This window comes from Poromitra crassiceps, assembly GCF_964638095.1.
Source record: "Poromitra crassiceps genome assembly, chromosome: 14".
Classification (NCBI taxonomy): domain Eukaryota; kingdom Metazoa; phylum Chordata; class Actinopteri; order Beryciformes; family Melamphaidae; genus Poromitra; species Poromitra crassiceps.
Genome location: NC_139633.1, coordinates 703,773 through 731,200, shown reverse-complemented (window position 1 = coordinate 731,200; position 27,428 = coordinate 703,773). Strand labels below are relative to the sequence as shown.

General features: G+C 42.1%; 2 protein-coding genes across 3 annotated transcripts in view; one reads left to right on the top strand and one right to left on the bottom strand.

Moving 5' to 3' along the window:
• The window catches only part of LOC310789570 (alpha-N-acetylgalactosaminide alpha-2,6-sialyltransferase 1-like), a 29,597-nt gene extending 15,771 nt beyond the window's left edge, over positions 1–13,826 (bottom strand). The window contains exons 1-4 of the mRNA XM_083651212.1: positions 13,679–13,826; positions 10,949–11,186; positions 1,832–1,994; positions 1,211–1,373 (exon numbers count right to left, since the gene is read on the bottom strand). Of these exons, the coding sequence (XP_083507338.1) occupies positions 1,211–1,373; positions 1,832–1,994; positions 10,949–11,186; positions 13,679–13,788 (674 nt within the window). The 5' untranslated portion in view covers positions 13,789–13,826. The remainder of the gene's footprint in view (positions 1–1,210; positions 1,374–1,831; positions 1,995–10,948; positions 11,187–13,678) is intronic.
• Positions 13,827–15,593: 1,767 nt separating this feature from the next.
• Positions 15,594–20,397, top strand: LOC310789386 (vesicle transport protein SFT2A-like). 2 transcript variants are annotated; one of them, XM_083651026.1, is made up of 8 exons: positions 15,594–15,676; positions 17,643–17,814; positions 17,948–18,033; positions 18,234–18,315; positions 19,679–19,714; positions 19,841–19,899; positions 19,987–20,016; positions 20,153–20,397. In XM_083651026.1, exons 2-8 carry the CDS (start codon positions 17,689–17,691, stop codon positions 20,169–20,171), a joined length of 438 nt encoding a protein of 145 aa, XP_083507152.1. In that variant the 5' UTR covers positions 15,594–15,676; positions 17,643–17,688; the 3' UTR covers positions 20,172–20,397. The 2 variants fall into 2 exon arrangements, with proteins under 2 accessions (XP_083507152.1, XP_083507151.1); XM_083651025.1 differs by lacking the exon at positions 15,594–15,676 and adding an exon at positions 16,289–16,388.
• Positions 20,398–27,428: the final 7,031 nt, after the last annotated feature.

Here is a 27,428-nt window from a genome sequence, read left to right as displayed (position 1 = left end):
CTTGTTGAAGTGACCAGTGCAAGTTAGTGGGCAATACGGGGCAGTGGCTGTATTTGCGGGGGGTGAAGCGAGTTCATGGTTCGCACCGCCAGAGGGAAGAAACTGTTTGTTATCGAGGTATGAGAGCATGAAAAGAATGGTACCAGGAGTTTGGATCAGTAGGTAAAGCAGCAGCAACCTCTCATCATGTGGTAGGTTGTGGGTTCAAATCCAGGCTTATAACAGTGACATTCACTCCCGCACGCTCACTGTACACTGCACAGTACGTTTATGTATTTGGAAAAGGATCCGCTCAGCTCACATGTTCACCAAAATATGAGCTTGTTCAATGAACGGGGCTCTTTTAGAGCGTTCATGCACAACACTGAATCTCGCTGCACACAAATCTCCTATCTGTTGCTTTACTGCTACAGTATAGTAGTAGTATTGATCAGATTTAGAGCAGTGATTCCCAACCAGGGGTACGTCACATGTACCCCTAGGGGTACTTGAGCAGCTTGCAGGGGGTACTTGGAAACTGGGGATTACAATTTACTTCCAAAACTATGTTAAAAAAGTATTCCAAGTAATTTCATACGCCCATTGTTAAAATGGTACGTGCGCGCCGCAACTAGTATATATATCGGTGCACCGATATTATCGGCTGATATTGGTCAATAACCGATATATCAGTATCAGCCAATATGTTGGCCGATATTGCCGATATACAGTATATATATATATTTTTTTAAATTAGTTATAGACAGCATGTTGTGTATATTTGTATCATTTCCCTTAACTCAAGTTTATATATATATATATATATATACACACACATACATATATACATATTAGTTATATATATATATATTACTTAGTTAGTATATATATATATATATATATATATATATATAGGTATATATATATATATATATATGTATAATAAAGTGTATTGATAAGCTGTAAAATATCCTGCCTACATTACCTCAAGTCATCTCAACTAAGTCTTTGATATTTGAGGGACCATTGCAAAAGAAATTGTGTAATATGATGTGTATATATAATATAAGAATATTGGCCAATATATATATATATATATATATATATATATTTTTTTTTTACTCCCTGATATCGGCATCTGCCTCAAAAACCCAGTATCGGGCTGTAGTACATAAGACAAAAAAGGTTGGGAAGCACTGCTTTAGAGCGTAGTATTCTGTGCCCATCTTACCGAAACACATAATCGTGTGCGTTAATCTCCTTCCCCATGCCAGAGCCATAGAGGATCCCACCGTTGCCCACCACAGCACAGCGCACACAGCCGTCACCATCGCCTCTGGGGAGGAGCAGTGGCTCCTTCGGCTTTGGGATCAAATCCACAGCTGCCTTCACTTCTGCAAAGCCACGCAAAACATATAAATGAATACATAAACCCCAACCCTGGCACAAAGGCCAGCAGTACCCTGCTTTTCACCATTAGGTGTCAGGCTTCACCACCGATTTAGGTGTGGTTTAGTTCCTCTTTAAATTAAAATACACTGTGCAGACACACAGTTTGAAGCCTCTAGCAACCCAGTCTCAAATATCTATTTTGAATAGGATATAGGCTATCAACATGTGATTCTAAAGTCTGAATCCAGGCTAATTCAAATGAAATGGAGCAGAGACCACTGATTTTGGGGGGCTTAGTATCACATTAACTACTACGCAATACTGCAATTTGCAGACACGCACAACAAACAAACGCATGCGCGCAAAGCACACACACAGACACACATGCACGCACACACACACACACACACACACACACACACACACACACACACACACACACACGCGCGCGCGCCCGTACCGTGGTGGCTGAACTCCATGAAACCAAAGGGGTTGTTGAAATGGGAAAGTCTGTTCCACTCGCTCATGTTGAGATTGTCTTTGTGCATGAACAGAGGCACGTTGGGGATGAAAGCCTGCTTGAAGCTGGGATCCTCACTCTTCTGCAGAGACTGGGGACAGGTCTGACAGTGGCAAAGAAAATACAGTATAATACATGAATAAACAGGCAAACGTTGAGATTAGAAAATGTGTCATCATACTCATTTTTTGGTTAAACCTGATTGTTTGAGAGAGCTCCATGCAGTGGAGAAAGAGAGGATGGGTCAATCAATCGTCACATAAATGCAGTTTGTTTCAATGACTGATTGAAGGAAGAGGCAGAGGTGAGGGTTACAGAGGGTGAGGGTTACAGAGGGTGAGGGTTACAGAGGGTGAGGGTTACAGAGGGTGAGGGTTACAGAGGGTGAGGGTTACAGAGGGTGAGGGTTACAGAGGGTGAGGGTTACAGAGGGTGAGGGTTACAGAGGGTGAGGGTTATAGAGGCAGAGGGTTACAGAGGGTGAGGGTTACAGAGGGTGAGGGTTACAGAGGGTGAGGGTTACAGAGGGTGAGGGTTATAGAGGCAGAGGGTTACAGAGGGTGAGGGTTATAGAGGGTGAGGGTTATAGAGGCAGAGGGTTACAGAGGGTGAGGGTTACAGAGGGTGAGGGTTACAGAGGGTGAGGGTTATAGAGGCAGAGGGTTACAGAGGGTGAGGGTTATAGAGGGTGAGGGTTATAGAGGCAGAGGGTTACAGAGGGTGAGGGTTACAGAGGGTGAGGGTTATAGAGGCAGAGGGTTACAGAGGGTGAGGGTTACAGAGGGTGAGGGTTACAGAGGCAGAGGGTTACAGAGGGTGAGGGTTACAGAGGGTGAGGGTTACAGAGGACAGCTGAAAAACAAATATAAGCAGGTCACACCACACAAGCACTTTGCCAGAAGATATCAGCCTTGTTTATTCCCTAGCCTCGTAATTCAACTTCTCATTTTTTTCACTCAATCATAGTCTCCCATAAGTAGGGGTGCACCGATCACGTTTTTTGCCACCGATCACCGATTGCCGATCACCTATGAGAAATATCTGCCCAACCGATCATCGACCGATCACCGATTACCGATATATATATATATATATGAAGAGAAAGGAGAGTCCCCACGCACAGCCAGTGGAAAGATCAGGTGCTGGTAGGTTGCAGGTACAAGGCATAAAACAAAAGAAGGTACCACCGCACACTGGAGTCAGGATTTAACTGAGATTTATTCAGCAAACGACGCGTTTCGCTGTAGCAGCTTCATCAGGTTTGCTCATACAACCAAGAGGGCCCAGGTGAGCCTAAGTAGTAACAGGACCTAATTGGTCACATGACCAATTAGGAAATCACAATTTTTTTCACAATTTTTTTAGTTTACAGGTTGCAGAAAAATACATAATATCATAGTCAAAAAGGTAATTACAATATCACAAAAGGAATGGCAATATATAATAATGAGTTAAAAAGCAAGGACATAAGCTAGCATTAATATGCAGCACTGGCAGAGTTACATAAATGAGCATATTTGAAAGTTAAGCTCAAAATCTATAAAGAATATGAGGACCTATACAATAAGAGTTACAGCAATGCAAGGTTAAACTCCAATTCTATTTAGAAAAAGAGGAACCACAACATTCATCTAAGAGTTACAGCAATGCAAACAGTTACAAGGTTAAGCTCAAATTTTATTTAGAAAAGGAGTACCTAACATAAATCTTAGCGTTATAGCAATGCAAACAATTACAAAGATAAGTTCAATCAAGAAGGGGGCAATAAAAATTACAGCAATAGGCAATAAAGAAGGTTAAGCTCCACTTTGGTCTAGAAGTAGAGGACCTGTATCTCCCTCAATTGTTAAAGGGGAGGGGGTGAGTGTCAGGGGGCATAGTGGCTGAGTGGCTCATCTCTCCCTAGGACACCAATCTGAGAAGAGAGACAAGAATTAATATATAATCACAAAGTTATACAGTTACAAAAAACAACTAAAATCCTGGGTTTCGTTCAGGCCAAACGGTTCAATTGTATTTAGCTCATGGATCCAGAAGGACTCTCGTCTGAGAAGTTGGTTAACTATGTTGCCCCCTCTTGGATTGGGTTGTATTTTTTCAATTCCTATAAATTTGAGAGAGGAGGCTGAACCATGATTTTTTTCTTTGTAATGCCTGGCGATGGCGTAATCCATGTTGCCGTTCCTAATGGCGGCTTTATGTTCTGCAATTCTCAGCTTGAGAAGGCGTTTTGTCTGGCCTATGTACATAGATCCACAAGGGCAAAGTAAGGCATAAATCACATGGGTTGAGAGGCAATTAATAAAATCCTTAATAACATATTTCTTTCCTGAATGGGGATGATTAAATTTCTTAGTATCAAATGTATTTGAACAGTGTGCACATTTACCACATCTGTAGTTACCATACACTTGTTGAGCGAGCCAGTTAGTTTGTATGGGCTCTTTATACATGGAGGAAACAACAACATCTCTTACATTTCTGCCCCTTCTAAAACTGAATCGGGGTCTTGAGGAGGACAGGTGGTTCAGGCCTGGGTCACATTCCAAGATATGCCAATGCTTGTTTATAATGTGTTTGACTTGCTTGGAGGCAGTGCAGTATTCAGACACAAAAGTGGTTCTGCTTTCAGTGTGTTGGGGCGGGGGATTGAAGAGCTCCTCCCGATCTCTGCCATTCACTTTTTCAATAGCTTTGTCAATAAGTGTTTGGTCATAACCTCTTTGTCTGAAACGTTGAGCCATTTCTTTAGCCTTAATTTGAAAATCGTCCTCCTTACTGCAAATTCTCCTCAGTCTCACAAACTGACCATAAGGGATGTTGTTAATCATAGGTCAGGATGGAAACTGGTGGAGTGCAAAAGAGTGTTTCTATCGGTTTCCTTTCTATAAATAGATGTCTCCAATAGTCTCCTTTCATTAATAGAAATCAAAAGATCCAGGAAATGAATATAAAAATGATATATCTGGAGAAAAAAGACATACGCCTTAATGCCTACCCCACACTACAGGATAATTTGCAAGATTATGGCCAAGATTCCCCCCTCCCGATTTTCTCGGGGGTGCTCCCGATTTGAAGCGCGTCGGGCAGATAATCTTCCCAAATGATCCTGTAGTGTGTGGGGTTCAAAGATTCACAATCGGGAAGACTGCCTCTTCCCGATTGTGAATCGGGCATATCTAACATGTTAGATATTTACAACCCGACAGGCGATTGCATCTTGAGCAGAGAGCCAGTAGTAGCTGCGTTTCCATTACAGTTTTTCGCAAAATAATCTGGTCCGCGTCCGCTCGCAGCCCCGCACAGAAACAAAGAACGAGGAAATTGTCATCGAGGTGAAATACCCGTGCGTCTTTGAACGGGACGGAAAACTAATGCTATACTGCAAAGCATGTAGCCTACAACAAGCGCTTAGGTCTCAGCTTCCCGCATCGGCGAGTGTCCGGACGGAAAAGTGAGTCAAATCAGCAGATGCGCCCCTCCACAACACAAGGCACCTGTGCAGACGGTTTTCGCCTGGCCGTGCACAGTAGGCCTACACCCCGAATGGACACGGCTGTCCGCGCAAATATTAGTTAAACAAATCATTTCAGTGCAAATGCATTATAAAAACAAAAAATAAAATTTGTTTAGAAAACGAAATGACACTACTACACCCGGTGCGCACACTGAATAGGCATTTTAAAAGTTAACGTCGAGCCCTGCTTCCAAGGTGAATCTTCGGCATAATCTAGTGTGTGGGGTTGCGTTTGAACAGACGCGATTGTGTGTGTGTCCCAAGATTGAAATGTTAAAAAATCGGCTCTATCTGTCCTGTAGTGTGTGGGCTCTCAAGATTTTTATAATCTTCAAGGATTTGAAAATCCTGTAGTGTGGGGTAGGCATATGTGGCATGGGATTGCACTGTCGGAGTATTGGCGCAACAAACAAATCCCGAGAGGTCTGAGAATTAATAAAAAACCCACACTGGGCAATCAAGACCCGGAATTCAATAAAAAGTGGGAACAGATTTTGAATAAGTGCTCGCTAGATTTAACTTTGCTGATTATTGAACAAACCAAGCAAGACTCTTTAAAAGTGAATACCGAGTTACAAGAATTGAAGACAACACTTAAGAATGCTTTGGACACTGTCAATTTCACTACTATGGAAACTGCATTAAAAAAGGAATTGACTATTTTTGAAGATGAACTCAAGGCCTACAAAAGAAAAAAGTTTGAACGAGATGCAGAGGACTACAGAAAAGGAGTTGTCTACAACTGGAGACCTGTTTGGAGACATCATGACGCACGGCACAGCCAAAGGCGCGGCGGAGACGCACCACCACAACGAGGACGAGGACGAGGACGAGGTCACAGCCGACCAGGACAACGCCGGGGGCTTCTCCTGACCAGTGAGGAGTGGTCATCCGACCTAGAGCAGAGTGCATCCTCCACAGATGAGAGTTTTTTAGGAATAGGACGCGGACAAGGCAGGGGCCGCCCAAGAAAACGAGGAGGGGACAGCGGAGATCTCTACAAAGCGGCCGGCGGGCAGTGGCAGATGACAACACGGAGCCAGAGGGACAATTACAATCGGTAATAAATATTTCTGATCACACCCTAACAGCCCCCCAATTGAATGTTTTGAGTCGTGGACTCTCCTTTGTCCCTACTAATCGTGTCAATGCTTTCAAATTAAAGGTTGATACTTATAAATTCTTTAGGCAGCTACACTTGAAACATTTTTTTCACACCAAAATTGATGTATCTACTACTGGGGGAGGTACTGATCCCCTGAGCAAGTTCAAGAAAAAATCTAAGTTTATGCCCCCTGGGGCTCCCAACCCCACACTTGCTACCTTCAGCAAGCTAGTGGAAAAAGACATTGCAGCGGCTGTCAGCTCCACAGACCATGGTAAGGGCCGATGTAACATCACTGTAGTCGAGAGAAAAGCCCTGAATGATCTACATGGTAATTCAAGAATTGTTATAAAGCCAGCCGACAAGGGAGGTGCGGTGGTTATTCAAAACACCAAGGACTATGTCGCTGAAGCCCTTAGACAGTTAAGCAATACCACCTTCTATAGCCCGTTGCTGCAGAGCCCTGTGGGTACTTTTAAAGCACAAAGGGATGATATTTTGAATGCTGCATTGAGAAACAAATTGATCACGAAGAGTCAATTTGAATTTTTAGAAACTGAACACCCTGTCACTCCTATTTTTTATCTGCTGCCTAAAATTCACAAAAGGTTGGATAACCCTCCAGGTAGGCCCATTATAGCCAGTAATAATTCCCTGTCTGAACCTTTAAGTCAGTTTGTAGACCACTTCCTCAGGGACATTGTTAAGACACTTCCCTCATATGTAGCGGACACCAGAGATGTTTTACAATTTTTGTCTGATATATCTATGCCCAATAATGCTTTTTTGGTCTCTTTTGACGTAGAGAGCCTTTACACTAACATTCCACATGATGGCGGTCTAGAAGCCATGGAGTTTTACCTTGGCCCTAAGAAAGATGATCTCCCTGTGGAATTGCTTTTGTCTCTTATTAAATTTATTTTGAAATGTAATTATTTCATCTTTGATAACAAATATTATTTGCAAGTTCAAGGCACAAGTATGGGATCACCTTTCGCCCCAAATTATGCAAATTTATTCATGGGTTTGTGGGAAAATAGATATATTTTTAACAATAACCCTTTTTCTAATAACATTCTGTTCTTCAAGCGGTATATTGATGACATCATCATGGGGTTCAACGGTTCTGAACTGGAATTGAGAGCATTTACTGACTATATTAATAGTACCTACCCCACTTTACACTTTACTATTGAATTTAGTTGTGAGAAAATTCATTTCCTGGATCTTTTGATTTCTATTAATGAAAGGAGACTATTGGAGACATCTATTTATAGAAAGGAAACCGATAGAAACACTCTTTTGCACTCCACCAGTTTCCATCCTGACCATATGATTAACAACATCCCTTATGGTCAGTTTGTGAGACTGAGGAGAATTTGCAGTAAAGAAATGGCTCAACGTTTCAGACAAAGAGGTTATGACCAAACACTTATTGACAAAGCTATTGAAAAAGTGAATGGCAGAGATCGGGAGGAGCTCTTCAATCCCCCGCCCCAACACACTGAAAGCAGAACCACTTTTGTGTCTGAATACTGCACTGCCTCCAAGCAAGTCAAACACATTATAAACAAGCATTGGCATATCTTGGAATGTGACCCAGGCCTGAACCACCTGTCCTCCTCAAGACCCCGATTCAGTTTTAGAAGGGGCAGAAATGTAAGAGATGTTGTTGTTTCCTCCATGTATAAAGAGCCCATACAAACTAACTGGCTCGCTCAACAAGTGTATGGTAACTACAGATGTGGTAAATGTGCACACTGTTCAAATACATTTGATACTAAGAAATTTAATCATCCCCATTCAGGAAAGAAATATGTTATTAAGGATTTTATTAATTGCCTCTCAACCCATGTGATTTATGCCTTACTTTGCCCTTGTGGATCTATGTACATAGGCCAGACAAAACGCCTTCTCAAGCTGAGAATTGCAGAACATAAAGCCGCCATTAGGAACGGCAACATGGATTACGCCATCGCCAGGCATTACAAAGAAAAAAATCATGGTTCAGCCTCCTCTCTCAAATTTATAGGAATTGAAAAAATACAACCCAATCCAAGAGGGGGCAACATAGTTAACCAACTTCTCAGACGAGAGTCCTTCTGGATCCATGAGCTAAATACAATTGAACCGTTTGGCCTGAACGAAACCCAGGATTTTAGTTGTTTTTTGTAACTGTATAACTTTGTGATTATATATTAATTCTTGTCTCTCTTCTCAGATTGGTGTCCTAGGGAGAGATGAGCCACTCAGCCACTATGCCCCCTGACACTCACCCCCTCCCCTTTAGCAATTGAGGGAGATACTTGTCCTCTACTTCTAGACCAAAGTGGAGCTTAACCTTCTTTATTGCCTATTGCTGTAATTTTTATTGCCCCCTTCTTGATTGAACTTATCTTTGTAATTGTTTGCATTGCTATAACGCTAAGATTTATGTTAGGTACTCCTTTTCTAAATAAAATTTGAGCTTAACCTTGTAACTGTTTGCATTGCTGTAACTCTTAGATGAATGTTGTGGTTCCTCTTTTTCTAAATAGAATTGGAGTTTAACCTTGCATTGCTGTAACTCTTATTGTATAGGTCCTCATATTCTTTATAGATTTTGAGCTTAACTTTCAAATATGCTCATTTATGTAACTCTGCCAGTGCTGCATATTAATGCTAGCTTATGTCCTTGCTTTTTAACTCATTATTATATATTGCCATTCCTTTTGTGATATTGTAATTACCTTTTTGACTATGATATTATGTATTTTTCTGCAACCTGTAAACTAAAAAAATTGTGAAAAAAATTGTGATTTCCTAATTGGTCACATGGTCATGTGACCAATTAGGTCCTGTTACTACTTAGGCTCACCTGGGCCCTCTTGGTTGTATGAGCAAACCTGATGAAGCTGCTACAGCGAAACGCGTCGTTTGCTGAATAAATCTCAGTTAAATCCTGACTCCAGTGTGCGGTGGTACCTTCTTTTGTTATATATATATATATATATATATATATTTATTTATTTTGTAAGCAGCTATAGCAGTCTATTATAGAACAGTGTCCATTTTACATATAGGCCTACATTTCATGCATCAAATTGAAAGTGCAGCACATTTTCTTTTTTTCTACATCAATATTTTATACTGTGTAGGCTAAAGGAAACCGCCAACATGATTTTTTGTGTGTGAGATAATGGGAGCACAAGACTGTGTTGAACTAAATGGCTAGTAGTTCAGTCCAGTTCCCTCAGTTCAGTTTATAAAAGAACAAAAATCGTTCCACTTCGGGATTTCCATGTTACCAGTTCAATGCAGTTCAGTTCACTCAACAAAAATACTCCATTTTCCGGGATTTCCCTGTTACACAAGAAAATAACTTCAACCCAAGTAAACTATTTGATCGATTAAGCTAAAGCGGCTAACGCTAACCGGAGCTATTAACGTTAGGAGGATACACGCAAATATGGATCAAACACGGACTTAACAGCATGCAAATGCCTCGGTAGGCGGGAGGACTGGAGGTAACTTCTCTCTGCTGAGTCTGCTCTAATCACCAGCTGATGTGTGTGATTCAAAGACGCACGGGTGTGTTGACAGTCTGGTGTGGTGTGTGGAGGTGAGTACACTGACGAAAGCAAAGCGTGTGCTTTGCAACACAATGATATAAACATTAGAGCACAATATGAAAGTTAAACGATAGACATTGAATACATGAAAATGGGCTGCCTCATGTTTCTCACGTGCAGCATGATCGGCTATGCAATCGGCGACAATAAAGAAATATCTGCAGCAGCAGATCACATATTTGAGGTCAAAATCGGCCGATACAGATTGCGTGCCGATCGATCGGTGCACCCCTACCCATAAGGACCCCGTATTTTCACTGTGGGCTGCATTTGCAAAGGCCCTACTTTTACATACAGCAATCACAATAAAACAGTACTTGCCTTAAACACAAGGTTGTTGTCTACTGAACCGGGCTATTCGTGTTCTTAAATATTGTGTCGTTTCCAATTCTGATCTATTTTTTGTCATACCAGAGGCTGTCTCTGCCTGTCTTTTCCATTGAAAATGGCCATTGTTGTTCTTCGGCTTCCCAGGGAAACAGCGCCCTCTCTGCTGTGGCTACAGGTGGAAACCTGTCATTACACATCGAGAAGAACATAAATCACAGCCTCTGGCATGACATAAATGGCTCCGAATTGGAAACTACGCAATATTTAAGAACATGAATAGCCCGACTTGATGGACAACCTTGTGTGTAAGGCAAGTACTGTTTTATTGTGATTGCTACATGTATGAAAAAGTAGGGCTTTTGCAAATGCAGCCCACAGTGAAAATACAGGGTCCTTCTGTGAGACTGACTGAGTGAAACGAATGAGTAGTCAAATTCTGAGGCTACCCATTCCCATGTTTTAATGCTACAAGGGTCTTGCTATAGTCTGCTTACTGTATGTCTGGGTTGGATATCCAGGTTATACACATCTTCAAAATCCCACTGAGGCAGCTTGTTAAAGTTCTTTTTGAAGAGGAGAGGCATGGGAGTCTCCTGGAGGGAACCTGCAGCTCCAGGTGGAGTGGTGCTGTTTTTGAAGAGGAGAGGCATGGCAGTCTCCTGGAGGGAACCTACAGCTCCAGGTGGAGTGGTGCTGTCCGTCTTGACCGTCTGACCAGTTTCTCTGAGCTCACTGAAAAGGCAATTTTCAACCAACCTGATTTGACATCATGAATCCTGGAGCCAATCACTATGCAGTATTCAGAAGTTAAAGCCCCAACACATTCTCACTCCCAACTCTTCATATACTGCAGATCGGTCAGGAACCCTTCTTGTCATCAAGTCATGAGTTGGGAGTGAGAATGTGTTGAACGCCTGCCTGTGTGGTATGCTGTCATTAGCTAGGTTCTAGAGCACCCTGATTGGTTGCTTTGGATTTTTAAATGAGAGAGGAGGGGAAGTCATTTTAAGGATTTTAATATAATATAGTACTATACATTTAGAAGTTAGGATAAGATAAAAGTGCCATGAGTATTAACTTATGTTAAGTTGCACAACTTGCACTTGATTGTTTTATCTGTATTTGACCAATCCTAGCTACTTAAAAGCAGTGGGCAGCTACAGTGCCTTTATTAAGGGCATTGGCAGAAGTGTCTGATACCTAACATCCCTAACTTACATGTCACCCACTCTCCATGCTGTCTTCGCCTCTATCAAATTGTTTGTCTCGATAAGTTTTATTTATTTTTATTTAGCACACACTAAAACAGTGCAAGGAGGGAACGAAGCCGACAGGGCTTGTACGGAGTTCCACCCGTATCAACAATCATAATCGTGCAATCATAATCATATCAAAAATAATCATATAAAAAAATTGCAAAGTTACAATAGGCTAAGAGAAAATTAGTCTATTGACATCCCTAGGCTAACACAATGACTTGTGCAGATAAGGAGACAAGGTACAAAGCAGAGCATAGCAGATGGAGGAATAAGGAGACAATATACACAGATGGGAGAAGGGCACACAAAAGAAGGCAAAATAAAAACAAAGAACGTGACAATGGCAAGGGCAGAGAGGGAGTTGGATTGATGGTTCATGTATGGATAAGATGCCTTTTAAGATGATTTTTAAAGAGTGAGTGAGAAGCTATGGATCAGAGTTGAAGACTTAATTCACTCCAGAGCATGGGGCCTCTATAAGAAATGTGGTGTTGATGACTTGATGTTCGGGTGAAGGGTAAATAGACCCAGCTATCGTGCCGATCGTAATCGGCCAGCGTAGCCCTGCACACCTCGCAGCCCCCAGCCTCCCTTCTCCATGGCAGCCGCCTGGCTCATTGCACGATTTAAGAAGCTAACTCGTAGCAAGCACTCGCAGGCTGTACCCGGTTTAGCGGAGGTTTTACCATATGAAAGCTATGCAGTAGCTGAGGCTAGCGAACCTGCACGTGCAACGGTAAGAGGGGGGTAGCAGAAGTGCTAACGCACAAGATGGCCAGACCCTAGCAGCGCAGGTGCGAGCTAGCTAGCTAAAACTGAGAGCACAGTTCTTGAGTTACTACTCTCTTAACGTTACTCCAGCCGGAGTGAACGTACGCGCGCTACACGGCAGTAGCCTACGCCTAATATGCTAGCGCTTCTTATCTTGTGTTAGCACATTACATTTAGGCTACCGCCGTGTAGCTGGCTGCGTTCTCCCCGGCTGGGGTTACACTCCCAGATGAACGTCACCCCAGCCGGGGAGAACGCAGCCAGCTACACGGCGGTAGCCTAAATGTAATGTGCTAACACAAGATAAGAAGCTATCCGCACGGATGCAAGCTAGCTATCTATTCAATAACTGAGAGCGGCAACCACTCGAGTTAGCTCGAATGCCCTTTCTTTATCGTCACCCCAGCCGGGGTGGACGAAGCAAGCTACACAGCGGTAGCAACAGGTGTTAACCACACAATAAGGCAAGATGCTCTTAGCTTATGATGAGCTCGTCCGTCGCCGCTGCAGGATCGGGTCTCCGAAGCCTGAAGAATCTCGTCCACGCAAGCCTTCTTAAGGTGGGCAAATAAGACGGAATTAGCTTAGCTTAAGAGCGCAAACTATGAGTTAACACGGAGCTTCAAAAAACACGTCCACTAGCGAGCTGGAAGAACGAAGGAGTGGCCTCCCCTGGTCTGGGCGGGCGTGACGTAGTCACGTGGGTAAGGAATGAGGGTGGAATGAGGGTACCACGCCACCTGTTGGTGGGTGGCTTGGTTTTATATAAAGATCATTTTTGGAGCAAAAATAACATTCTTCCAGTGGCTGCGTGCGCAGCGGAGATGTCAGAGTGAGAGCTTGAGTTTGAAACGAAGTAAAACTGCCCCTGAATCATGCTACAAGGGTTCACATCAGTATCCACGATACCTGATGCCAGAACAGATCCAACATTAACAAAAAAATCATTGAAGCCATCAGCTATTTCTCTTGGGTGAGAGAGTATCCCCTCGTTCCCCTGCATTTCAACTGGTGCAACTGGAGGTGATTTACTGTGGTTAAGTATATGATTTATGAGGTTCCATGTGGACTTGATGTTGTTTGAAGCCTGCATAAACCTATCTGCATAGTACTTTTTTTTATAAGACCCCACCATCCCCTTTGCAATGTGTGTACAAATTGACCACTGATTACAATCTTTCGACAACAACTTACTTGATCCTTTGTGATATAAATTCCCATGACGGCATGTAAAGCATGATGCAGACCCAGACCGAGACCGCCAACAGGACAGGGAAAATTGTCCTGAAATGTTGAAACGCCATACCTCCAGAATTTTGTCCGTGGACCTGAACGCACCGAGTTCTGTTGGAGAAATGAGTCTAAGTCCAGGTTGGCTCCAGTGTCATGTTCACGCCTTGCAACAGTCACCTCAACTGCATTCATACGCAGGTAGCCTAGGCTACATGAGGCACGCACACATGCGCACACACACACACACACACACACACACACACACACACACACACACACACACACACACACACACACACACACACACACACACACACACACACACACACACACACACACACACACACACACACACACAACTGTTACAACATCCATACCTGATTGGTTTCATTCCAAAGTCAACGTCAAGGTGGTTTGTTGCATTCAGGACCAGTTTTACAGGTTCTACACCTGCCACGCATGACAGCTGTGATCAGGTCGCTGTCTTTAACTCTTCATCCTCCTCTTAGCAAATCAAGTCATAAATGCATCATATGTATTGCCTTTATTAGTAGCTAATAGAAATCGTCCTTTCTACAACTAAATGTGTCTCAAACTAAAGACATGATAATCAGCTATAGAAAGACTCCTCCTAGCCAGATTTGCAACTATATGGGCATATATGGGCATCCCAGTGCCCTGGGGCATCAGCTGCCTTGGGGCATCAGGCTAATTCCAGAGGCTGTAGGGGCTCATTTTTAAAGCTAGAGCCAAGGTACTGATATCATATGAAACTAGAAGGCCTAAGGTAAATGCCGCTCCAAACTTAGACAACATTTTGGCAAGGGAAAAACAGGCATGGCCATATTCAAAGGCGTCCCTTGACCTGTCACCTCAAGATACAGTATCTGAATAATAATGGGTTCTATGGTTACCCACAAGTCTCCCTTTACAGACATGCCCACTTTATGCTAATCCATTTTATGCTTCCCCCCCAAAAAACATGCTGCTTTTTGCATGCATTATAAATGTGTTATTTTTGCCTATTCTGAAATTTTCTGCATTTAGGAGTAGGACCCCTAAACAATATTGGAATTGCAGAAATTGAGTGTGACTGGAAAGCTAAGACTCTTGTAAATTCAATTAGCCCAATTCATGTGTGATGATGTTAGTCCCCATCATCTACATTGTGTCTTGTATCTGGTATGTGTGTGTTAAGGCTCTATTTTACCAATACAGTCATGTACATTTGTGGCATTTATTGCAATAGTAAATTTCACTTTTTACATGTGTGTGTGTGTGTGTGTGTGTGTGGGGGGGGGGGTCACTTCATGTCTGGGTCACCCTGGGGCATCACACTGTGTTAAAGGAGAATTTCGGTTTTTTACACCACGGTCCTTATTTACAGCTTAAAATATGATGTTTTACTCACCCAAATAACTTTGGTTTCATTCGGATGTCCACAGAAGATTTTGAGCTCGGAGTAGCATCCTCAAACAGGCTATAACGGGCGCAAACGGGGCAAGGTGCATGCGCTCTGTAAATAACACATTTTCTGTCACATCGCGGTTCATTATGGCAGTATCTATATGCCAAGCTGGCTGCTAAGCTAACAACAACAACAACATACTGTAACAGACAAGTCAACTCTGACCTGCCCCGGATGTGCTTCAGAAGAAGCAGTGAGAAGCGCTTCTGTGAGAGAAACCACAGAAGAAGAACATAAGCACTGTAAGCCCATCCGGGGCAGGTCAGAGTTGACTCGTCTGTTACAGTATGTTGTTGTTAGCTTAGCAGCGTAGCTTGGCATATAGATATGATCTGATGTCAAGATTATGGACGATTCAATTCGACTCGTCTGGAATAAGGCCACATATCGACAACAACAAACAGCAGCGGGAGATAAAGCGGGAGGTGTTATCTGTGATGGACACTCGGACAGCAAACAGAGCAGGCTGTCGGCACTCGGGAGCACAAGAGGTTAGTTAGATCGCTAATTCATCTTCTCATAATTATATAACAACCATAATGAACCGCGAGGGGCCTTGGCCCTTGGGTGCTCTCAATTTTAACGCCAGCAAATAGCTGGTCTTAGCGCAAACAACCCCACTACGCCAGACGTACGCCTGAGCGCACACAGTATTCTCTGTGCAGTGCAGGAAATCCTTGCTTGGATACATATGCATGGCATGGATGTCTCTCTCTCTCTCCAACACTTCGCGCACGCAGAGACTCTCTCTCCAACACTTCACGCACGCAGAGACTCTTCCCTCTTCAGAATGCCACATTGATTTTCAACTATAGCCTACATTGCAGAAAAAACACATCTTGATTTAAAAATGAGAATTTGTTTCTCTGGTTTTATTAGGCTACATAATTCCCGACCATTATTACTTTAGGTAGGAGAGGGTACGAGCATGGCCGTATCTAGCTATGAGAACGGGGAGGTCCGGAACTCCCCTAATATTTCAGAGAAAAAAATAAAAAAGCTGCATGGAAAAGCATGAAAAACACGGGATCGCTTTTATTTTTAAACGAAAGGCAGGTCAGGCAGGAAGTCATCTGACGCCGCGTCCGCGGTAACTTGATTCAGAGAGAGCAGCAGCATGGTGGTGATGACTGTCTGTCTGCCTGGCGAGATAATTGAAGGTGAGCGAGCTGCGAGACAGTGAGCGAGTGAACGACAGACGAGGTGAGTGAGTGACACTGACAGATTTTTTAGCAACAACCAAGAAAGTAAGTGTCTAGTCTGTCTCTTAAGTAACGTTACCTGTGTGACACGTTGGGAAGCTACTGGCTAATCATGCATGATGCCAATTGCCAAGCTCCCGAAGTCAGGTATGCAGGTGGCTGTATGCATGGTTTCAGTTTCATGACCCAATAAGTAACAAAAAGAGGTGGTGTAAAGTTAAAAACAACATAATATATTTTATTTTATTTTTCAATCGTTCCTATCAGGAATAAATAAATGTTATTTTTCATTTGGAATATACTAAACTGTATATATACACTGTATATATAGTATAATTATAGTAATATATATTTGATAACTGATAAAAAATTATAGAACATTGTCATGATATTCTAATTTATGGTGATGCACCTGTATGTGTTGTAGTAGACTAGATTTGACCGAGGTGGGTATTTGATACTGGGCAATAGGCATCCTTCGCACGGTGGCTCAGTGGTAGAGCTGTCGCCTCGCAGTCAGAAGGTCCTGAGTTCGATTCTCGCCTGGGACACTGTGGGCGCTGTGGTTGTGTTCCCCCCCATATCTTCAGTGCCTACTGCCCAGGTGGGGTATCTCGTCGTAAGGGCCTTTCTGTCTGTGTGGAGTTTGCATGTTCTCCCCGTGCTCCCCCAGGGGGGCTCCTCCGTATATATAACCCCCCCCCATTAAAAACATGCAGAAGATCAGATCGTCATCGTCATCCGACCAGTGACGACAACATCCGAAGTCGGTCCCCGGGCGCTGTACGAGAAAGCGACCACTGCTCCTGGCCTGCCCCCCGGAGGAAAGGACAAAGCCAGGATGGGTTAAATGCAGAGGACAAATTTCACCGGCCACCGTCAGCATGTGTGTGTTGTGGCCCTCCGTGCATGTGTTGATTGTAATCGTGTGACAATAAAGACGGGCTTGTCCGTCTGAAATCGTGTTTTTTTATCGTGTTTTATTCAGTAGCTTGAAGCCTTAAACCATATCAAATAATGTTTTTACATTATGCAGGGTTTCATTCACTTATTTGAAGAGTACATGAGCCCACATGTTTGTGTCATCTACTATGTATTTATTATTGTATTTGTTATTGTTGCATTACTCTTGCTAGCCTATAATTTGATAATAATCACATTCAATAATTTGAACCCTTCATTCCAAATTATTTTCAAGCATTATAATGTAATGTAATCAATAATGTCTAATCCACCTCCTTGATACCCCCTACAGAAAATCAACAACAAGTCAGAAAGTGACAGAAGAGTGAATCAGAAAAATGCCAAAAATGCGCCGCCGAATCCGCCTCCCCTTGCTGGACCTCCCCTATTTCGAAACTCTGGATACGGCCCTGTGTGCAGTAGGTCTTGATGTGGCTTTACTGGTTCGTCTTGCTCTGAGGAATGTGAGATGCCTATTGTTCATTCACCTGACACAGATGTGAAGATAAACCTGTCCTCCCCCATGCTCAACTACAACTTATGCAGATCAGCTCCTACCCATCTCCCAAATCAACTGACTGCATTTCTGTCTTGCAGGGAGTAGGTTGTCTCTTCCTCCCCAAGATTGGAATTATCCTCTTTATTGTCTTTTACACCTTTGGAAACCTATGCTCTCTGTGCAGGTGAGTCCAACCTGCAACAGTTGTTGCCATAGCAAGAACACAGAGTCCAGCTGCTGATGAATCATCTTATTTATATATATATATATATATATATATATATATATATATATATATATATATATATATATATATATATATATATATATATATATATATATATATATATACATATATATGATCTGTTCTCTTCTGTCCCACAGCACCATGTTCCTGATGGGGCCAGTGAAGCAGCTGAAAAGAATGTGTGACAAAACAAGAGCATTGGCCACCACTATAATGCTTGTGAGTGCATTACACTATTAGTGTTTGACTCTGACCTCACTGTACTGCTCAACCTATAGTGCATGTGACTTTTCTATTTTCTCTCTCATAATGTCATAAATATGACTATTATGAATTAAAATAGACTCAATAGAGAGCCGCAGGGATGACGTATTTTTGTAGGCTGAATGCGGAAGTCCCGAACTTCCTGGTTCAACACTGTTTCTGTCTATGGGATTTTTGAATGGGTTTTTGGCGTGATGCTTCAAATAAGGTCTCTGGGCAACGCAAGTTTAATCAAACGCGAACCAAGGTTCAGCGGGATAATCTTCACACATGAGGACCACTTTCATGAGTTTTGAAGCGTAAATGCGAGCCCTAGAGGTAAAAAGCTCGTGCTAAGCTAATCCAGAACTACACACTGTCGCATAGGCTTCCACGTCACGTCAACACTCAACCTGGACTGTTGTTGATGTGTGCACTGATTACCCCGGGCTGAACGGGGCTGAACCAGGTGAGAGAAAGAGAATTTCCGTGTTCGTCCTTTGAGTGGTGACGTTATTGACGTATATATCCCCATCGACTCAACAGTGTAGTCCCATTTAGCCGTTTGCTAGCTAGCCGCCCTTTTAACGGCACATAAAAGCTTCAAAACTCATAAAAGTGGTCTTCATGTGTGAAGATGATGTTACTACCATCTGGTTCGCGTTTGATTAAGCCAGCGTTGCCCAGAGAGCGTATTAGAAGCATCGCGCCAAAAACCCATTCAAAACTCCCATAGGCGAAAACTGTGTTGAACCAGGGCTGTTAGCATCGATGATTTCCGGACTCGTTACTGCGGCTCTCTATAGTTAACTGTTCACTCTTGTTGTTTTTCTCAACCTTTGCAAACTCTGAGAAGGTTTTCAGGCCTTGTTAGCTCCATTATGTATTTTAAATATTTCATAATTTACCCTCAGAGTTCAAAAGGGAAATTAAAGAGTTGTGCATTCCAGTCTTGAAGTGCTGCTGTGCGCAACATGATAACATGAAGCTGGATTGATAGCTGAGACCCTTGTTTTCTCATGCCTAATTCAGAGCTGAGAATAATCACATGCAGAGATACACTCAAATATATATATAAAAAAAAGTCTGGAAGGAAAAACTGACAATATAGTGATGTGGGTGGCAAGCCTCTATAAGTCATTGCAATGTAGGAATTTTAACAATATTTGAGAACATAATACTCAATGAATGCAGTTTGAATCTGTCCAATCAAAGATGGCTGAACATCCCAGCAAATACAAGATGCTATCTGAAACCTTGTCCTAAAGAGGAATGAGCCAAAGCATCACTGTCCAAATTCTAAGCAAACTCACACTCCTTGTCCCATTCATTCCTCTAGACTTGCCTTGTGTTGACTCTCTGCGCAGCCTTTTGGGTGAGTGATGAAGGGCTCATTTTCTCTATCACAATTATATTGTATAAGTATAGCCCAGTGTTATCAATATTCACACAGGCCCGTTTACATTTTCTCAGTCAGCAGCAATTCTATTTTTTCTTACAGTGGAAGAACTTTGGTCTTGCTTTGTTATTTGTTATCTTGCAAGTCTTATCATTAGCCTGGTGAGTCACAGCTTTTCATCACTTTAACAGAATGTTGATGCGTGAGATTACAGCAACTTTGTGACATGAAACTTGTTTTGTCTGCAGGTATGGCCTGTCATACATCCCATTCGTCAGGTTTGTTACCTTCACACCATTTACTCAAAGCAACCGAATAACCATACATTTATATCTCAAAATGTCATACATACACTATCTGACTATCTTTCTCTTATTTGTATTTGGATGACTTCCCCGGGATGCAATATTCAAGATGGTGTCTATCTGCGTGAAGTGAACACTGTCGTGGGCCTCGGGTGAAACATCAGGCTTGATGGAGCATCTTTCAGAATGGGGCAGGTCTCTTGTTGGAGCTGAAAAGGCCTGAACTCCACACTGTTCTTCCTTAGTCAGCGTTTTCTAGCTGCATTCACGGTCCTCTCTTTATCTCAGAACAAGACAAGTTTTAAGGAATTATTGTTCATAATTGTTTCATTGGTAGAATTCTATTCCTGGGATCTCTGGATTACTCTTTTTAAGATATATATTGTAATAATAAATGTAGGCTTGGTTATGTAGTGTAAATATCTGTAATAAATGTATTTATTGATGGATTGTGTGTCTTTATTTAAATTAACACAACCATATCATTACTCCCATTATTGAAGGGAAAATAAGTGTAACCCTGTATTATATGGGGAGTTTTCTTATTTTAAGTGTTTTGTTTTAGTAAGATTCTATGCATATTAATAGGGCAGGCTATATAAACTTCCAATAGCCTCCTTAACACATTCACTGCCAGCCTTTTTTTTTTTACTGTAGGTAGGTTCTGCCAGAGGGTTTTTTTGAGGATTCTGGCTCATTTTACAAGAGCCGAGGATTATTTTCTGCTTGGAGTTTGTGAACACAAAGTTCACAAAAGTACTAATAGAATGTGTGCTTTCTCTGTCTAAAAGAGTTAGTTTGTAGAGTTAGTAGTTATGTAGATATTAGCCGTTGAGTACAGCATGGTTTCAGCGTCTGAGAGTGAAAGCTGAGATAATCGCAGTTTTGTGAAATTCAATCAAACAGGCAGAACAGTCACTTTAACCATTTATTTTTGGCATCAGTGAGAGATCAGACATCTAACCAATATAGTTCTGAACGCCCTCTCCTTCAAACTCCTCCCTCCGTGGGCGTGTCTGGTGGCTTTCAGCCTGCGTTTGTCACAAGCGAGTGTTCTGCTGCTGCTGCTGCGAGTTTGAGCAGCCTCCCTCCCTGGCAGCGAGTGTGGATAGGGCTCACTTGTTTCTTGGGTTTGAGAGCTTTGATGAAGCTTTGTGCGATTCTAGGCTTTATGCTGCATGTTTCAAACTGTGTTTTCCACCCAGTCTATTTTTGGAATCCCCCACCGCCAGCTCCCAGCGCGATAATGCGCGAAAGTGAAAGCGTTTTCGCCAATCCATTTTACAGTAGAGAATGGTTTCCTCGCGCGTTACCCTACAGTTTTGGCTCTGCTTTTCCTAGTGTGGAGAGCACTGTCGCCACTTAGTGGGTCCGTGGAATGGGTTGTACACGTTCGCTGACTCCAATATTTTTATAGGAGACGGGGGGAGCGTTGATCCACGCCCAACCGTCAATTTTTTTTTTTTTTTTTTAAGACGAGATATCTCGTCTTTGGCAGTCAACGGTTGGATTCTGTAAGACGAGATATCTCGTCATTGGCAGTGAATGTGTTAATTTCTAATTTATTTTGGATTTCTTGTATTACCTTTGCTACACAATAGGCATAGAATAGCCCAGCTTTTTAAGATTTCATTAATCAGATTGGATAAAAAGGGGTATTTCAAAAATCAAACATACGCATTTCTGCTTTTCTAAACCTGAAAGGCAGAAAAAAGGATATTTTCTTGTAAAAATGGTTGTGAAAGTATAATCTTGGTCCCACTGGAAGGGTGATCGACATTAGATGGTTTATGACCAAATTGTGATGCTGCAACTAGTGGCCAGGTGGGGGAAACACATGGGTCCGTGTACAAAGTTTATTTGTCTTCCATGCTACAAATCTGGAGAGAGGAGTTTGTGAGTCGGCTCCCCGATTAAAGCACGTGGATTAGGCAAATCTGTGTTATAATTCTGGTACAGGACAAAAAAAGTTCTGGAAAAACTGGGTCCTTGAACGCGTCTTCAAACTGACATTTCCGGTTATGGTCGCGTAGCAACCACCACCACGTTTAGCTGGCCAAGAAGAAACTTGTTGGCGAAATCAAATAGATTAGCATTATAGCGTTAATTGACGATTAAAAGTCACTGACCATGTCCTTTGAGAGAGCCTAGTGACGCGAGGTTACCATGTACAGTTTACCGCTGCATTGCCAGTTTGTTTATTTGACCTCGTGCCGCCTTTTCCACAACGTCACGTGACCTGGTCAGGAAGTGTTGTGGAGTGGACTGGTTATTAAACCCATTGTAAAATATCGGTGGCGAGCCGTAGGAGAAAATAAAAAGCAAATGTTGATCTTTTCCAACCATTATACGTTTAATAGCACCGCAATAGCCCTCTCCACTTCCCTCGTCAGGGGGAGAGAGAGAGAGACACGGGGCATACTGCCTCACCTCGTAATAGCCAGTAACCTATAGGCCTAGCTACTGCAAATGTTAACTGTTGAAAATTTGATGGTTTTGTCACGAGTAGCCTACAGCTGAAGTCCCTCTCGCCATCAAGCAGACAGTGACGGAAGCATGTGTCTTTATGTGCGCCAAGGGGAAAAGGACGGACTACATTGGTGGGATTCGATGTATATATATTAATAGAAACTAATTTTTTTTTTTTTTTTTTTTTTTTGTTTATTTAGCACATATTCAAACATACAAAAAATACTGATAGTTATCAACACGACAATAAATGTGCAAAGTAAAGGCAGGAGACCCGCAAGGGCCTATACGAGGCCTCTACTTGTATAACATCATAAGTAGAAATAAAATCAGTAAGTATGAAATAAAATTAAAATTTAACGAACAAAAAGAAAGAAAAGAAAGTAAAGAAGAAGAGATAAAAACATGTATGCAGATAAGAGATGTTATTGATTTAACAGGGTTTTTTTCATTCTTGATTTAAGAATAGGCAATGATTGACAGGTTCTGATTGAAGGGGGGGTGGAATTCCATAAGGATGGACCTCTATACCTAATGTTAAATTTACCTAAATTTGTGCGGGAAAATGGAAGGTGAATGTTATGTGATTGTCTGGTTGGATATGAGTGAACATTAGAGTTCAGTACAAAGAAAGGTAACCCTTCCTTTTACAGTCCAGTAATTACCAGGCATTTACCAGGAAACTACCAGGTAATTACCTGGTATTTAGAAGTATTTACCTTGTAATTACCAGGTAACTACCAGGTAGTTACCTGGTAGTCCCCGGGTAATTACCCGGTAATTACTAGATATTTTCTGAATATTACCTGGTATTTACTTGGTGATTACCTGGTATTTACCTAGTAATTATATATTACAGATTGTAAACCTCCACTATCACCCGATTTATTACCGGTAAACATCGATTAAAGGCTGTGTAAATACCAGGTAACTACCAGGTAAATATCCAGTAAATACTTCTAATTACCAGGTAAATACCAGTCCATACCTGGTAATACCTTGTACATATCGGAGTTATTGTCACACTAACATGCTCACATTTAGACTAATTGATAGGTAACAGTGGAAGGTTTATATTCTGTAATCTATAATTACTGGTTAAATGCCAGATAATTCCCAGGTAAATACCTGGTAGTTGTCAAGAAAATATCTAGTCATTATCGAGTATTTACCTGGTAATTACCAGATTATTACCCAGGAGATACTACTAATTACCAGGTAAATTCCTGGTAGTTACTGGGTAAATACCTGTCCAATGTTGAGTATATACCTGGTAATTACCTTATAAAGATCTGAGTTATTGTCACACTAACACGGTCACATTTAGACAAATTGATGGGTGATAGTGGAGGTTTACAATCTGTAATATATAATTACTGGGTAAATACCAGGTAATCACCAAGTAAATAACAGGTAATATTCAGAAAAATATCTAGTAATTACCGGGTAATTACCCGGGAACTACCCAGTAACTACCTGGTACTACCTGGTAGTTACTGTAAAAGGAAGGGTTACCCAAAGAAATTATAAAAGACAGTAGGTAAAAATAATTCTTGGTGCATACATTTATACATAAAAACAGTAGTCTGATATACGTTTATATCGAAGATTGACAATATGTTTAGTTGCCTGAACAGAGGGGCCGATGGCTCAAAACGATTTGATGACGTAGCTAGTCTAAGAAATTTCTTTTGAATTAGCAGGATTTTCTGAAGAGAATAAGGATATGTACTGGCCCAAACAATATTGCAATATGATAAATAAGGATATATCAGACTATAATATAGTGACAGAAGACAGGAGCGATTTACCAGTGATGAAATCCTTCTGATAATGCCATAAGACTTCATAATTTTGTTACACACATAATCAATATGGTTTTTCCATGATACATTTTCATCAACTAAAACACCAAGAAATTTTGAAGAAGACACCCAATAGAAACTAATAGCCTAGAAAATAGCTGAATAATAAAATGTGTGCTGGTGGAACGAAATTCAACTTCAAATAGAACAGCATCACTCACGTAATTACGCATGCAGTATAGCCCCGCAGCGGAGATGCAGGAGAAGAGAGCCCGAAAAGGGATAAGCATACTACATCCATACATACGCAGCCCTTTTTCAGTGTGTGAAATGCATTCTATGCATGACAGCCTCACATCTCTCTCTCTCTCTCTCTCTCTCTCTCTCTCTCTCTCTCTCTCTCTCTCTCTCTCTCTCTCTCTCTCTCTCTCTCTCTCTCTCTCTCTCTCTCTCTCTCCTCCCCATCAAGGCTATCTTTTCTCTCTCCCTCTTTCTCCCTCTCACTCTAGTCCCTCTCACTCAGTGAGGAGGAAGCTGCTGACGTGACGCTGTGGTTTTATGGGCATGACCACACCTCCACAATGCTTTTGGGCATAAACACGCCTGCCAGTGCAAGACAGCCATTCATCTTAGGTGACTACAGCACAACACCTTTCAGGTACACTGTCATCAGGTGACTACAGCACAACACCTTTCAGGTACACTGTCATCAGGTGACTACAGCACAACACCTTTCAGGTACACTGTCATCAGGTGACTACAGCACAACACCTTTCAGGTACACTGTCATCAGGTGACTACAGCACAACACCTTTCAGGTACACTGTCATCAGGTGACTACAGCACAACACCTTTCAGGTACACTGTCATCAGGTGACTACAGCACAACACCTTTCAGGTACACTGTCATCAGGTGACTACAGCACAACACCTTTCAGGTACACTGTCATCAGGTGACTACAGCACAACACCTTTCAGGTACACTGTCATCAGGTGACTACAGCACAACACCTTTCAGGTACACTGTCATCAGGTGACTACAGCACAACACCTTTCAGGTACACTGTCATCAGGTGACTACAGCACAACACCTTTCAGGTACACTGTCATCAGGTGACTACAGCACAACACCTTTCAGGTACACTGTCATCAGGTGACTACAGCACAACACCTTTCAGGTACACTGTCATCAGGTAGTTGTGCTGTAGTCACCTAAGATGTAGTCACCTTAGGTGACTAAGGTGACTACATCTTATGTGCCTACAGCGACGAGATCGATTCGCCCAGGTCAACTGCTGACCTATAGGTGACTGCACTTTTTAACACTTTTTTAAACACTTTTTAGCAGGTCCTAAGAGGTCACCTGGAAGTGATGTCACTCGGACTGTGTGTGTGTGTGTGTGTGTGTGTGTGTGTGTGTGTGTGTGTGTGTGTGTGTGTTTTTTTTTACCTTTATTTAACCAGATAAGACATTTGAGATACAAGATCTCTTTTGCGAATGTGATCTGGCCAAACTGGACAGAGGAATGGAACAGACCAGTTTTAAACTGGACTGCAGGTCGTTCCACGACCAGGGACCAAAGTAGGAGAGACTCTTTTTTCCAGATTCTGTTCGCATAATTGGCACTTTGAATTTCAACCAGCTATTTGATCTTAAGTTATGGGAGTTGTTTATCGCTACAAACGTAGAGCAGATATATGAGGGTAGTTTGCCCGGATGGCCTTGTATATGAACATGTACCAATGTCACATTCTGTGCAGGGCAAGGGAGGACCATCCGACCAGGTCGTACAAGGTGCAATGATGAGTCCTGTAACCTGAGTTTGTGATATATCTCAGAGTGGCATCGTAGAGGGGGTCCAGTTTAGACAAGGAAGTAGGGCTAGAAAGACTGTAAACAATATCACCATAGTCTAGCTGAGACATAAAAAGGCTTTCCACCAGGCGTTTACGGGCAGACAAGGAGAAACAGGCTTTAAGCCTATACAAGAAACTGAGCGTGTGTGTGTGTGTGTGTGTGTGTGTATGTCTGTGTGTGTGTGTGTGTGTGTGTGTGTGTTGAATGCATTTGGAATTGCTCAACCGTGATGTTTTTTGGGGGTCGCGGCTCAAAAAGGTTGAGAACCACTCATCTCCAGCATCATCTTACAGCATATCAGGTTTGGATGAAACAGTGTTTGTTAGTTTGAGATGGATGGTGTACAGTCCACATCAGGACAATGGGTTATCTGGGTTAACATGTACGATCCACAGTTTGAACAAGGCTGATAGATAATTATAGACAAATAATCTGCATTGTTGCATTGAATCATGAGGAAGGGAGGAAGCCCTTTTGTCTGTTCTCACGGAAGGCCAAATAAAAAGTGACAAAGATCTTTAATTGGCACCTTGGCCATGACAGGTCGTTGGCAGATTAAACAAAGACAACACAGAAACCTGGCAGCAATCTTCAGGTGGTACTCCCCACTGCTGTGAGTGAAGATGTATTGTTTATTGATTACACTGTCATACGAAAGAACTGCACTTTGTTACACCATAAGGTGCACTGCTTCCGGAATGTGACAGAGCAAGTGTCAGTGACAGCCATGAAGAACAACATACTATCTCTATCAGGCATGGAGCAGAGGCTAAAACCACAGAAACTACAAATTTTGGCCAATATTGTTATGACAACAAGTCATAGGAAACATCACAATAACAGGGTATAAAATGTTAATGTTTCGGGGCAATTTGGATAATTTTCTGTGCACTTTTTGCAATTCCAATAGCATTTTTATTTATCCAGGTCTCAATCTTTTTTTTCTTCTTACTTGCCTACAGTCTATGCTGCAGAGACCAGGAGGCAATTTGATGTTTCACATGCTTGTGCAGTGTAGGCTCACTTTCCTCAATACAGAAATCACACCCAGGTGTTGAAGTACTCATACTATCTGAAAATACCTTGAAAGTGTTATCATTTATATGATCCACCACCCCCCCGCAGTTGACTTTATAGCATCATCTGATTTTTCTTTCCAACCAAATGCACAGTAGACCACATTTCAATTAAAAGCTCTCCTCCTTGTACTACCGTGGCTCCTTTTTCCTCTGATAGCCTGCTGGAACCTCCTG